Source organism: Oryza glaberrima, chromosome 6 (assembly GCF_000147395.1).
Source record: "Oryza glaberrima chromosome 6, OglaRS2, whole genome shotgun sequence".
Lineage (NCBI taxonomy): Eukaryota > Viridiplantae > Streptophyta > Magnoliopsida > Poales > Poaceae > Oryza > Oryza glaberrima.
This window is the reverse complement of record NC_068331.1, coordinates 3438639-3453087: the sequence shown is the minus strand read 5'-3', so window position 1 is coordinate 3453087 and position 14449 is coordinate 3438639. Positions and strand designations below refer to the sequence as shown.

Below are 14449 nucleotides of genomic sequence, written 5' to 3'. Positions count from 1 at the left end.
CAAAAGTAATCACCTCAGAGCATTATGAATGTATAGGAAGTATTTTAATCAAATCTAAAAATAACATATATATATATATATATATATATGATAATTTGTTCAATGAAAAAAGGCATTAATTAAAGTTACTTTCTTTTTGTTATAAGTTACTTCTATAATATATGTAAATTACTTTTAAGCTTTACTGAATTTACTTTTATATGTCTAAGAAGTAACTTAGTGAAATCTAAAAGTAAGTTAGACATATCATAAAAGTAATTTGTGATTTTTCATCAAAATATAATCATGTGAGATCTTATTGTAAAGATTTAATTATTACGAACACAACGGTGTAATCGGATTAGTAATTTAAGAGAAAATTTTATTTGAAGCATAGATGATAGGAATATTTCCCCTACTTGCCCAATGAATTAATAGCAACCAAAACTCCTAAAGTACTAGCACGTGGGTGTCTCTGGTTAAGACTAATTGGAGAGGCCTCTCCAATTAGATTTACCGTTTATCATGACAAGATGAGAACGAGGCTTCTGTTTGTTTTAGGGGTAGTTTGAATTAGTTTATGTTTTTCAATCACGATCGATTAGGTACCCTTTGAAACACAGGATTGTTAAAGTACAGGAATAGGAAAAACGTAGGAATAAAATGTCACGTTCATTGGATTCATATTGGATTTGATTTTGGAAACACGGGAAAGCTTCGAAACTAATGTTTGATAGTCATACATGAAAAATTGTAGGAATTCAACACACAGGAAGAATAAAACATGAGGTAAGAGCAAGAGCTGGGCTTGTGTACGTCATGGACTCATGGTCCCGTACTCAGCTCACTGATGTAGTCGCCGGCATCAGCGAGAAACAACGTCCGGTTGAAGAGCTCACCAACGATCTCCTGGCGGCCATAGACGCCGGCGAGCCGGTCTCCGGCCAGCTGGCCCGGCTCGAAGAGATGAACGCCGAAGAGGATTCTGTTTATTTTAATTTAGTGTGAATTTGTATTAGTACGAAGTTGCTGGCATCCTTTCTGATAATTGGGCTTGAGGATTGAGACTGAGTTTATTTGTATGTAAACTCCAGGGCAAAGGGCTGATATGAACTTTCAAAACAAAAACTGGCATAGACTTTCAAAAGGTACTTCGTTTATTTAGCAAATCTCCAGGGCAAAGGGCATTCGGCACAACTACTTTGCATATGCTTACAGTTGCGTCCAACGAAACCAATACAAAATTCCACAGATTATGTTTTACTTTTGAAGTACCAAAACTATGGAACTGCCGGCTGCTGACCAACTCAGTGTATTGCTAACTACAATATGATGAAGTATGCGATCTCTCTGACTAACCATGGGAAGAACATTTTCAAGCACCACAACCGGTGCTTTGGCAAATTAACACTTCAGAAAGAATCGTGCAGTACAACAAAGGGAGGATTTAATCTTCATAATCTACACCGTCCTCATCGTCTAGCTCTGAGCTATCGGCTCCACCCATGAGCGATAGGAATAGAAGAACCGCAACGAGCTGTGTCGCAAGGAAATACTTTGCTTTTCGCCTGAACTTCTTTTCCTCCTCTGTTCGTTCCTTCTTAGCTCTGGGTTTTGGCTTATAACCTAGAAAGTATCAGGTTGATTAGATCGCAAATTGCAAATAAATGTTTGAAATAATCCAGAACATAGTAAAAACTCTACTGTGCAAAGATCTAGGCAATATTGAACTTATAATATCGATTGGCAACTTTGCTGCACAAATTGCAGTCCAAACATTACTGGTAAGGCCTCTCACAGTGCGTCTAGCTGGACCGCGCCTTAGTCGTGCCACGTCGGAATTTTGCCGCCGTGTCGCTTGGACCCGCGCCTAAACTAGGTTCCTCGTCTCCTAGGTGAGCAACGCAAAACCTCGCGAAATCGAGGGCGCGCAGCGTGGAGAAGACCCGGGTCGCGCGCGCTGTGGGCGGCGTAGCCTCGCCCTGGCATGCCCTAGCGCCGAAACCGTAGCGCGAAATCCCCGATTCGCCCTCCCAAAACCCATTCCCGCTGCACCAATTTCCCTCTCCCGCCACCGATTCCTCCGCTCCCGCGCCGAGAATCCTCAAAATCAGCAAGCAAAACCAAGAACACAGATTGCAGCGGCGACGTTACAAGAAGAATCACACAAAATCACAAAAGAAAAATCAAGACACACAAAATCACACAAGAAAAATCAAGAACGCCGTCGCCAAGAACGCCGAGGAGGAGCGCGCCCTCCTCCCGGCTGCCGTCCGTTCCCGCCGCCCTCGCCGCCCCCGCCGTCGGCCTCCGCGGATCCGTCCCCGGAGGCAGAAGCGGTCGAAGCAAGGGAGTGGGGGAGGGAGAGGGGAGGGGCGGCGGACAGATCCACCGCCGCCGTTGTCGCCACAACGACCTCCATGGCGGCGACGACCTCCTGCGCCGTGGAGGTGTAGAAGCCGTCCGCCCGTCGGCGCCGCATCGTCCACTCCCGCCGCTCCCACCGTCGGCGTCGCGCCGTCCACTACAACCGCCCCCATCGCTCCCGAGTCCGAGCGGGAGGAGAAGCGAGCGGCGCATGCGGCGCGGTCGACGGCGAGGCGACGCGCACGGCGGCGGCTTCCCCGGCGTCCGCCGCGAGGGAGGAGAGGGAGGAGAGGAAGGAGAACTTGAGGGAGGAGAAGGCGAGGCGAAGGGGGAGGAGAAGGCGATGCGCCGCTGAGGATAAGGGGTAGGTGAGGAAAATTAATCCGTCGGTGCGCTACCCGTGTCCTCGTGTAGGGTTCCGCCCACTGTGGACTTCGTTTTCTTTACCTGTGTCTCTATTCAACTAAGCCACACATATATGGATGCTTGCACTGTGAGGTGGGTGTCTTTGGACCAATTTTTTGGGCTAGGGGTACGGGCCCCATAGCTTGCACTGTGAGAGGCCTAAGTGCCAATCTAGTTTACTACAGTTGACTTAAGTAGTAGTACTACATGTCATTTATTTCATAATTCATATGGAGAAGTGCGTTACTCCCATTATCAAGCCCAAGAAAATCCTGAAGGAACACAGTACAATACCCACATCAAATTTAACAGATTGACAAATGATAAAAATAACTTGAAAGCATATGGATGTCATGCAACAAGCAATCTTGGAATTCCGGTGAGAATCATTCATTGAAAACAAATTACAGAAGATGAGGGATATCTCATGAACAAAAAAAGGTGTTCCTAATACTCCCTCCGTCCCACTTTATAAGGCGTGTAATTATTTTTACTAAGACCTGCATAGAAAAGTTTTTTTACTGTTATACCCCTAATTAAGTGCATGCAAAAGGATTTAATCTCATCGCTTCAGTCGGAAGCGGAGAATATTTGAGGGCCCAGCCCATCTGCATGCTGCGCGAAGCTGCATGCTCCACGCACAGGCTGCACTGAAACAGCTAACAAGGGCTAATCTCAGGACAAATCAAACCAATTTGAAGATGCACCTTATGTTGTGGGACACTGGGAAAAAAAAACTAGGCGCCCTCTAAACTGGTACGGAGGGAGTATTAAGCAACCATAAATATGTACACTAATAGCAGTCTGCATAACAATCTGAATGAAAATAAGTCAATATAATAACTTACTCCGACCAGAAGACGCTCTTTTCCTGGGTGTAGAGGATGATGATGGATCAGTTGATCCCAATCCTGTTGCTGATGAATCAGAATCAGCTTCCAGTAATTGGACCTTGAGGTGCTTGGTAAAGTTTACCAAGTTGTCATACTTCTGCAGACAGCTTCGCAGCACAGACGTATCCTATGGGGCAGAAGTAAGAATTTTGTCAAGATATAATCATCACAGTATTTTGGGAAATGTGCTTGACAGCTTATGCTTATTGTTAGAGAAAAAAAAATTATCCACGACAAACAGAACCCTAATGTAACTATCTGAAGAACTTGAGATGTGCAACTGTGCTTGCAGTGCAGGTGCTTCACAATTTTCAACGTGGCATGCATGCAATTATATACTCATATATCAATATAAATATATAATCACTTTGGCAAGTTAAAGCTGAGTATTGAGTGTTGTCAGAACTCACCGGTAATACATTAAGAACAAAAAGCGCATGTCCAAGAAAAAGAGCATCAACGTCTGTAGGGCTGCACAGATTGAAACAAAGGAAGTTAGTGTTCTGTAAATATCATACCATATGAAGAGCAATTATCAGTCAGTATGAACAGAAAGCTGATAAAATAATACGAAGATACATTTTCATGCAAGTCAAAACAAGATAAAGTGATAATACCTGTTGTCAAAGAGAAAGATCTGATCTCCTAATCTCGTAGATAAGGCATCATAAGCAGCATTTGCTTTCTGGTATATCTGTTCAAAAAAGACTTAAATTGTATCACGAGATTTTCCCATGTGATGAACAAATTAGCCTTAAGAAATATGAGTGGGGAAGTAGAAACCTCCTCTTCTTTTTCTGCAGCATTAAGCTTAGTTATGCCCAGTTGTTGCTTCACTTCTCTCGTTTTCTTCCAATAGAGTATCTTTCCAATGGGCCAGGAGAGATCAGAAAAGTAGATATCATGTGGAATGCTTCCATCAGAAGCCAGCCAGAGCTCATATTGCAAAGCATCTGAAAGCCAGGTCATAACCATGGCCTTTGTGGATAATACATCCGAATAAGAAACACTAGGATGCTTTGAGTTCAAGTCAACAATTTTCTCCTCCTTGAGATATTCAATTACACCACCCTTTTCATTGTTGAATGCAACACATTCACCAAACTCGACATATGGTATGTGATCTGTGGAATGAAAACTAAGGTATAAGAACAGCGAGCAGTGAATATACTTTACAAATAGTAGGAAAAAACCAAGATTTCAAGTATCTACCATTGTAAAGATCAAATATGCTCTTTCTTTTGTTTATCCCCCTCTACACTACAAAAAAGTTTACGGACAGGTGGGACATACTTCATCCCCCCTTTAACTTTCATAGAACTCCACCCTTCAGCACCCAAACCCCAGATGTTTCGTCCCTCAGTTCCACCACCCTTCCAAATCCCTTTAACATCAAACCGAAGAAAGAAAACAACCAGGCTTGCAAGTTACTCTGACGCTCGAACGATACAGCCAGTTACTCACTATGAGCTGCTTACTGTCATTTAAACAAGATCTCTTGAAATTTCAGCTAGCCAGTTTTAGAAGCTGTCCTTGCAACACAGAACTGGTTGTGGCATTCAATTATCTGATGCCGCATTAGTGTTAGCAAACGGTAGTCATTAATGGACTATAACCTTTTTCGTTCATAAAAGCAAACCTACATATATATCTAACTGTGCTCTTTTAGATAAAGAGCCTTGCTGCCACATGTGCCTAACCAAACTAGATTATCAACAATAAGTATCATGTGCCTAATAAAACTGGATTATATCAACCAATAAGTGTCATGTATCTAACAGAATATATGCAGAACTCAGATAGCATCTCATCGCCACGGACATGAGAAACTGAGAATCTCTGCAGAATGCGCCTTCGCATTTGCATGAGAACAACAACACAATCATCTTCCCCAGCCCCCCAAAATCACCCCCCACGAGCAAATGCATCAATCCCCTAGCGCAACTCTGACATCATCTGACGCCGCCGAGAGGGGGACAGCATGAGCGGAGACCGGCAAAACCGAGCGAGCGCATAGAATCTGAGCTTACGGCCCTGGTACATGTCCACAGGATTCGGGTGAGGGGAGCTCACCGGCGTCGGGGAAGGAGGAGTCGACGTGGATGTCGAAGGGGACGTTGCACATGCGGAGGTAGAGGAGGACGGGGAGGCAGGTCGGGCAGGCGGTGGGCAGCCCGAAGGCGGCCTTCCTCGCCACCAGCACCTTCCGCTCAGCCTCCTCCCACTCCGCCGCCGCCGCCGCCGCCGCCGCCGATGCCATCGCCGGGAGTGGAGAGGATTCCTTGGAGCTTCGGGAAGAAAAAAAGGCCGAGGGTTTATGGGTTTGCTCGCCTCGCCGCCCCGCTGCATCTATGAAGCCCATCACGTACACTGGGAATCCAATTCCGGCCCACATCACGTCGGCCCTGGGGGAATCTCGTTCTGGTTGGAGTAGGCCCGGCCCAAGTACAGATGAGCATAAGAGAAAATGAATAAGTCCATTTTAACTTTCTCATATATAGGTTTAGTCTTATTCATATTCCTAAACTGCGATATTAGATATGTTGACCCCAAAATTATTAAAACCGATGTAATTTAACTTCCTTGTCTGTTTTAAGAGCAATTTTCATTGATTTGGCTCGAGCTCGTGTGGCAGTGTGGACGAAGGACGCTCCTCCTCGCTAGATGTCGTCGTGCCGCTGCCAACTGCCATTCTTGAGCTCGTGTGGTGGTGTGGGAAAGGGGAGCATAGGAGAAATACACGGCCTCATGGGTCCCTGACATGTGGGCTCCACATATGGACCTAGTCCTATTAGACCAGGTCAAAGAGCCATATTAGCAAAAACCAGCATCTCCCTAAGGCCTTCCGCCTTGCCTGGTTGGGCCAGCCATGCTAGAGATGGAGATCCATTGCCATATCTAAAAAACCGATGTGCAAGACTAGAAGAGTATTTTTGTCGATGAGTTCATCAGCTATTGGATTTTTGTGATGTTTGTATTTTTATATCTATCTACTGAATTTATTGGTAAATTCTCTGAATCTTTGGGTCTCCGATAATTTTGGTCATGGCTGAGACCGAAACCAAATTATCCGATACTGAAATGGGTCATCTGGCTATATATGAGCTTTAAACATAAAAAGTAAACAAAGGAGCAACCGTAATACCCTTAGCCTGTTTAGGCTGCGTTCGAAATGCGTATTATTGCATATTATTGCATATTAATTAAGTATTAATTATTTATTTTTAAAAAATAGATTAATATAATTTTTTTAAAATAATTTTCATATAGAATTTTTTAAAACAGTTTGAAAAAACGTGCGCGTGGAAAACGAGAGAGGTGAGTTGAAAAAACTGAGGGAGGAACACAGGCTTAGTATATTTCAAGTTTTCAACTAAGCCCAAGTGTTCATTTGGTAGGAGTAGTTCTAGGTGAAGAGTTTAGATGGGTTTGATCTAGTTTATATACTCGATTCACTCTAACAATATCAACACCTTCAACTTAACCCTTTCAAATGAAACGTTAACAATATTATATAAGTAAAATACTATAAAAACGTGGGTCTGCTCAGCATATATATAATGGACTAATACGGACTTGAAGGCTAGTGTAACACAGATTTACAGCAATTGCCTCTATCTTATTGTTCCTCTAACAAATCAATAAGCCGGCGTCATGATGTTTTAATGAATCTCACCAAATTTCTGGATCATCATGTTTCAAATTTTCAATAAACCTCATCAATTCTTTTTCCGTTCGTTATTTTTTTTCGATGAGAGAAGGCCATGTTCAATTCTCACGCAAAAACTTTTCACGCTGTCACATTGAATTTTTGGCACATGCATGAAGTACTAAATGTAGAAAAAAAAACCATTTACACATATTACGTGTAAATTGCGAATCGAATCTTTTTAAGCTTAATTGTACCATGATTTGACAATGTGGTGCTACAGTAAATATTTGTTAATGATGGATTAATTAGATTTAATAAATTTGTCTCGCGGTTTTCAAGCGGAATCTGTAATTTGTTTTGTTATTAGACAATGTTTAATACTTCAAATATGTGTCCACATATTCGATGTGACACGCAAGGCCAAAAATTTTTGCCAACTAAACAGGCCTAAACTGCTCCTAATATATGTTTGGTATGAGGTTTTATCAATTTTTGATGTGTTTTTTTTTCTAAGGGTGTGTTTAATTCACGCCAAAAATAAAAGTTTGGTTGAAATTGGAACGATGTGATAAAAAAAGTTAGAAATTTGTGTGTGTAGGAAAGTTTTGATGTTGTGGAAAAGTTGAAAGTTTGAAGAAAAAGTTTGGAACTAAACTCGGCCTAAATATAGGCCCTGTTTGGAGAACTGGCAAAGAGTTATTTTGAGAGCTATTTTTTAGCACAACGAAATAACTCTTCAAAAAATAGCCCTAAGTTGTTTGGATCCAAGGGTTATTTTGAGAGCTATTTGACCTTTATGTACCTTCCTATGGAGGGAGATAGAGAGAAAAGACACTTTTTCAGTGGACACCACCCGAAATAGCCCCAATTAGCACACCTTGAGTGGGATAGTTTTTTTGGGTGGGTTATTTCTAAATAGCTCTTAAATAGCTCATCATTTTGGATCTTTTTGGATCTTTTTGGACTATTTGAGCTATTTGAGGGAGGACTTAAAAAAATATCCCTTAGATCAAAGAGAGGCATAGAATGGACAGGTTCGTGCGAAGTCCACATCAGTGGGTCGGGTTCGTGAGGAAGTCGACGTCAGGTGATCTCCTTTCCCGAGTCCACTGTCCAACAGTTAAATGGACAGAAGGCCACATCGCTGACCGATCCTGATCTTTTGTGAGGTTCGAGAGACACGCGCGAAATGCCGGTGATTCCCCTGGTCCCATTTAACCTGCTCCGTATAAATACAAGGGAGAGGGAGCAGCTCAACGCACACCGAACAACGAACACTGTCAAGCTACAACACACAAGCTGCCTGCGGCTGCAATGGCGGATCGGGTGATCCATTACCTCCTGCGCGGCAACCAGCTGCAGGGCCGCCGCCAAGCCCTCGCCGTCGGCGTCGGCCACCACCACCGCCGCCGGCTGCTCCTCCTCGACTCCAGCCGCGTGTTCATGTTACTCGCCGTCGTTATCCTCGTGCACCTGCTCACTGCAGGCGCGGCCGCCGTCCAGGGCGCCGAGCCGTGCGTCCTCGTCGCCGCCTTCCTCCTGTGGCTGCTCGGCGCCGCGTTCGCCGTGCTGTCGCTCGCCGCCGGCCAGTTCCCCGTTCTTGCTGCCACCGCTGCCACCATCGCGACCACGCTCCGCAGCTACCTGATTGGAGGTCTCTAGCCCAGCTTTGGGTTTGGGGACAGTACTAGTTCTGAATGTACTGTGCAGTACTTTCATTCATACTCTGAAATCGCACTTAATTTTGTCTCTACTAGATATTGCTTAAATATAGCCGACTAGCCATATTATACTTTCTCATCAAGTTTCAACTTTCAAGTCACCTGTTATTGTACTGTAGCTTTCAAGTGCCATGTTTATTTAAATTTATCTATTCAGTTCTACCTAAACAAACTTAAATTGCTGTGGCCATATTATATTTATTTATCCTTTGGTGCGAAGAAAACGGGCCAAGCATAGACAACTACCTTCTTTTCTAAAATGTAAAGATTCCTGCACATTTTAAAAAATATGTAGAATTTTTTATATTTTAGAATGGATAGAGTAATTATTATTATATATATATACGACAGTGTTCCTGAATCGTGACTTCGTGAGGAGCACGGAGAAAACGTCCACACGAATTCTACGTCATGCGGCCCATCGTACCTTCGCTTTCGTTCTTTCCTGTTAGGATTGTACTTTCCCGTCTTCTTGGGGAGGTCTCATACCCGCATCGCTGCGGCGTGCAAGCGCAACTACGGTCCAGTTGAAAGAAGAGCAAGTTAGCTTATGTAAAACGAGAAAATCATTGATATATGATTATTTAACTTTTAGTTATTATAAAAATAAAATTAAATTTATTTGATATTTTAAAATAACTTTTATATAGAAGATTTTTGCACGAAATATATTGTTTAATTATTTAAAAAGGTATTCACAGAAATCAATGGTAGAATCTACGTCTTACTCCCTTCGTCCAAAAAAAACTAAACCTAGTGCTATAATGTAATACATTCTGTTCAGATTTATTGTACTAAGATGTGTTCTATCCTAGTACTAGTCTAGATTTCTTGGGACGGAGGGAGTAATAAAGAAAGAACGGGCTTACGTGCATCTTCCTTGTGTTTCATAGATTCTTTTGTTTCATATGAACTTAAACCTAATGAATAAAAACTCAGTTACTAAAGTTGGACTCGAAAATAGACCGTGTATACCATAATAGCCATGTTCTGCCTTTTTTTTTTCTTCTCGTGTCTTTCTCGCCTTACATATTTTTTATCCAGAAAAAAAATTATAAATAGAAACTTTGTACATGATAATTTTATAATAAAAAAAATTATACATACAAGCTTTTGTGCGTATAATTTTTTCGATACCAAAACTTCCCCTAAAAACAAACTTGGAACAAATTCGAAACAAAAAAAGAAGTAAACGAAGAACAAAAATGTCATGTGGGGCCGTGTTGACGCGCGGCGGAGTATCACTTGTGGCCTTCTGGGAGGTGGTTGCGTCGATTGGTTGGCGCAGCTGCGTTGCAACTTCCAAGCGCGTTTGAAAACGTCCTCGGAGTAGTGCCATTTGTGCTTGCTTCTCGTAACGAAATCCTGGAGGTTTGGAGCAGGAGAGGCTGCAAATTGCCATCGCATCATGGACTAGATGGACAAATTTCTGATTCATACCGCACCGGGCATGATCACAAGTCTGATGAAGTGTTTCTCGGCTGGATTTTGTAAGGGCATCCTCAATGTTTGTGGTGTAGTGTAACTTTAAGGTGGGCCCTATGAATGGTGAGTCATTGTTAAAGCCATACCCACAATGCTATGGTTAGAATTTAGCCACAAGATGGGCCCACATAGAATGGAAAAATAATTGTTTCATCTCTTGTTCATGAAGTGAATGAGAGAGAAAAAATATTTTCTTTTTCTTGTGGTAGACCTTAAACATAAGGTGCACCCTAAACTAATGCTACTTTCCACAATGTATATAGCTCACTTTACAAGTGCAATCATTACCTTAAGGTCACTTTTTTCATACATTGTGGTTGCCCTAAGGTAGTAACTCAGGATTTGATTTTGAGTTTAGGGCATGTTTGAGGAAGCTTCTGACAGCTGCAGTTTTTCGTCCAAAACAGTCAGTTTTTTTTCCAGATTTTAAGAAGATGTAGTTGTAGAATCCAAAAAATGAATTAAAAACCCCAATCAGACCCTTAGACACATGCCACAAATCAACATAACAGAAAACGCCATGGAATACAACCGACTTCACAGCTTCTAACCAAAGGCTCCAAAGCTCTTTCCATACACCTGCATTTTCAGGCTAACGAAATTCCTGAACAAATGAAACCGAAAACTTCTCCCAGCACGCCAAAAGACAAAGCGAGTGGAGAACGAGACTGCTCTCATCATTTGCCCCCGAGGAACAAAGCAAGGTTACAAGGAGGAAACCATAACATAGAAGGTGAGTTAACTACAAATGCACAAATTTTAAAAAGGGAAAAAGTATAAAATGTGCTGATCAAAAACCTTAATAGCAATCGATCATACAGTCAAATTTCTACTTCTTGGCTGTTAACTGGCTACATTAGGACGGCAGGATTCCTATGTTCAACAGATCAAGTTTCACCAAATTAATCAAATAATAGTTGCACACAAGCAGGATATTTGTATGCCAAAATTACAATCTCCAAAATAAAGTTGCAGTTTGGTGCATCACTGCAATTTTATTTTGGAGATTGTAATTTTATTTTGGTGACCAAATCATAAGCAGTGTAGCAGAACAAGCATGCATGGTACATGAAACATCAGTCACAACCATGGACAAAACTGCACCTTGGTGTTAGTATCTCAAAGTACAATCAGAATAAGTATAAAGCATCATCCTATCAATCATGTCAAGAAAAAAAAACACAACTATATTTACATCTTAGTTGAAAAACTATTGTTCCGCAGAAACACCTTTCAATGCCACTTCAAAGAAGTACAATGCTCCTCGGGCAGTTTCAAAAAGAGAATCCTAGACATCTTAGTACTAGTTCAAGTATGGTTTCACAGGATTGAGTTGCTCGCAAATTTAATGAATCAATCATGAACACAGTTAGGGTTTATTCGGAATGGAGGAGAAACACAGGAAATGAAGGATTTGGGTTCCTATGGATTGCTTTACTGTGGCGTCATTCAGATCACAGGAAAACGATCGTAGGAAATACATAGGGAAATTTCCTGCACTAGCCATATCACTGGAAGATCACAGGAAGAAAAACGTCCATGCTGACCTCTTTTTTCTCTCCCTTCGCGTGGGAACGAGGCAAATCATGCCATCAAGCAACTAAAGCACATTATTAGGTTGATTAATGTTGTTTAATTCACTAGTAGTATGTGATAATTTTGTAATAGTGCACCTATTTTCTTCTAAAGATTCCTATGTTTTTCCTTTACTCCATCCACACCTATTCACATGAAATTCCTATGTTTTCAAATCCTCTGTTTTACACTTGCATTCCTATCCTATTCCTATATTTTTCCTATTCCTATGTTTTTTCAATCCTGCATTCCGAATGAGCCCTTAAAACGCCGATCTTCCTACGTTAATAATAGCACTAAAGCTAAAGGGGGCTTAAAACATAGATATCCCGGAACAGATAGATCTTTAATTCTTTGTTAGCGTAGAACCCATATCATACTGGGAAAAAATTAAAGTACTGAACACCAGATCAGATTCATTGTTTGAATAAGTCTAACACAGATTTATCATAGTCAAGGATGCAGCTTACTAGAGTATCACATTTTGTTCCCAAATTATTAGAAAGAGCATAAAACCAACTAAACCAATGTGAAATCAAGAAAATTCAGGCACAGGTACAAGATAAAGTAACAAATCATCCATAGTATCCCCTCAAGTTCATAGTTGGCCCAAAGGTTCGTCTCTTGCTGTTGGGGGTAAGTCTGTCTTATTACTGTCTAATACAGCCCCCCTTTGTAATACCACCATCTTTTGTTGTTGGCTAATGACTGTTGTTATTGTTAAGTTGAATTGCCCATGAGCAAAGAGACCTATGGTGGCCACAGATAAAGATTTTAACCTACAGTCTTAAACCATATTCCATACATAATTACTGACATTCCCATAGGCAAGGTACATGGTGAATAGAAATATTAAAAACATCTAAGAAGCTGAACTATGTAGCCATAGGAATTCTAGGTCTTTTGAAACAACAGAATCACCTTACAGTTTGAATTGATTCACTAAACACATTCAATGACAATATAATCACATGCATAGATCTCAAACGATTTTACCCTTTACCCTACACCCTTGTTTTTCATAGTACCTATCTCCCTTACCACAATAACAATCAAGCAAGGCATACAGAAATCGCAAAATTGAACAAACTTAAGGGAATTCACTGTCATAGATAAAGCATCGACCGCCCAAGCATGTCCAACATAAAATTAAAACACATGATTATCAGATAGTTTGGTTTAGACAACAGAAGCATAATAATGATAAAACCATCTAAGAGTAGCAGGCATCACAAGGCACAGCAAACCAACACATCAAGCCTCAGGCGCCGGCTGCGAGAGGCCGGCCTTGGTGAGCAGCTTCCCCATCGCCTCAGGGGAGCACACCTGGTACTGCACCTCCCCGGTGCCTGGCTGCAGGAACACCTCGGCGAGCTCCAGCTTCTCGGCGGTCAAGCTGGTCGAATCCATGGTCTTGCTCAGGACCTTGAGGGCGAGGGCTACGGCCTCCTCCCGGGTCAGGCCGTCGCGGTAGTCCTGCTTGAGCATGGACTGCGCCGCCTGGCTGTTGGCCCCGACGGCGGCGGCCTTCCAGCCGCTGTAGTTGCCGGAGGGATCGCTCATGTAGAGCTGGAAGCCATGGTGCTTGTCCCAGCCGGCGAAGAGGAAGGAGACGCCGAAGGGGCGGAGGCCGCCGAACTGGGTGTACCCCTGCTTGGTGTCGCAGAGCGACTGGACGAGCTGCTCGACGGGGATGGGCTCCTGGTAGGAGAGGGCGTAGCGCTGGGCGTGGAGGCGGGCGGTGTTGAGGAGGATGTTGGCGTCGGACATGATCCCGGCGACGGCGCAGGCGAGGTGGGAGTCGATCTTGTACATCTTCTCGGCGGAGCGCGAGGTCTGGAGGAGCTTGGAGGTGACCTTCTTCTCGCCGACGAGGACCACGCCGTCGGCCGCCAGCACGCCGAGGGCCGACCCGGCGTTCCCGATCGCCTCCATCGCGTACTCCACCTGGTAGAGACGCCCCTCCGGCGAGAAGATCGTCGTGCGGCTGTCGTACCGGCGAGACATCGCGGCGGCGGCGGCGGCGGCGGCGAGAGATTGGGGTTTTCTCCGGTTAGATTTGGGGATTTGAGGGGGGAGAAGTGAGGGGAGAGGTGTGAATCGGGTGAGGTTAAGGAGAGAGACCTACTTGTAAGACAAGAAAAGAAAAGAGAAAAGGCCTTATGGGCTGGATTTGATTTTAATTTGTCATGGAAACAAATTGTACATCCGAATTGAAGGGGGCTTATGTTACGGGTGAACTCATCCCAAATTCAAAAGTTCTCATATTGCCAACGAAGAAAAATAGCATTGTAAACAATACTTGTGTCCTGTGGTTTTGATTGTTTTATCTATGGCTAATAAGCCATAAAAAATGAATTAAGCAATAAAAA

The 14449-nt window shown here is 42.9% G+C and overlaps 3 protein-coding genes across 3 annotated transcripts; 1 reads left to right on the top strand and 2 right to left on the bottom strand.

Moving 5' to 3' along the window:
• Window positions 1-1115: 1115 nt before the first annotated feature.
• Window positions 1116-5951, bottom strand: LOC127775494 (mitochondrial outer membrane import complex protein METAXIN). Its single transcript, XM_052301744.1, has 6 exons — window positions 5718-5951; window positions 4428-4768; window positions 4262-4338; window positions 4055-4115; window positions 3600-3771; window positions 1116-1605 (listed from the first exon to the last, which is right to left on the bottom strand). The coding sequence occupies exons 1-6, from the start codon at window positions 5902-5904 to the stop codon at window positions 1427-1429; spliced, it is 1017 nt and encodes a 338-aa protein (XP_052157704.1). The 5' UTR covers window positions 5905-5951; the 3' UTR covers window positions 1116-1426.
• Window positions 5952-8573: 2622 nt separating this feature from the next.
• LOC127778060 (uncharacterized) lies at window positions 8574-9137 on the top strand. Its single transcript, XM_052304703.1, has one exon. The coding sequence runs from the start codon at window positions 8611-8613 to the stop codon at window positions 8956-8958; it is 348 nt and encodes a 115-aa protein (XP_052160663.1). The 5' UTR covers window positions 8574-8610; the 3' UTR covers window positions 8959-9137.
• A 3841-nt stretch (window positions 9138-12978) lies between these two features.
• LOC127775389 (proteasome subunit alpha type-4-2) lies at window positions 12979-14189 on the bottom strand. The gene has a single exon (XM_052301615.1). It carries the CDS (start codon window positions 14082-14084, stop codon window positions 13332-13334), a length of 753 nt encoding a protein of 250 aa, XP_052157575.1. The 5' UTR covers window positions 14085-14189; the 3' UTR covers window positions 12979-13331.
• Between the last annotated feature and the right edge of the window lie 260 nt (window positions 14190-14449).

Coding starts and splice junctions, on each gene's coding strand:
- LOC127775494 (XM_052301744.1), bottom strand. CDS start 5,904: ATGGCATCGGCGGCGGCGGCGGCGGCGGCGGCGGAGTGGGAGGAGGCT. Junction 4,769..5,717: donor CTCCTCCTTCCCCGACGCCG/GTGAGCTCCCCT, acceptor TTCATTCCACAG/ATCACATACCATATGTCGAG. Junction 1,606..3,599: donor AAGAGCGTCTTCTGGTCGGA/GTAAGTTATTAT, acceptor GATACTTTCTAG/GTTATAAGCCAAAACCCAGA.
- LOC127778060 (XM_052304703.1), top strand. CDS start 8,611: ATGGCGGATCGGGTGATCCATTACCTCCTGCGCGGCAACCAGCTGCAG.
- LOC127775389 (XM_052301615.1), bottom strand. CDS start 14,084: ATGTCTCGCCGGTACGACAGCCGCACGACGATCTTCTCGCCGGAGGGG.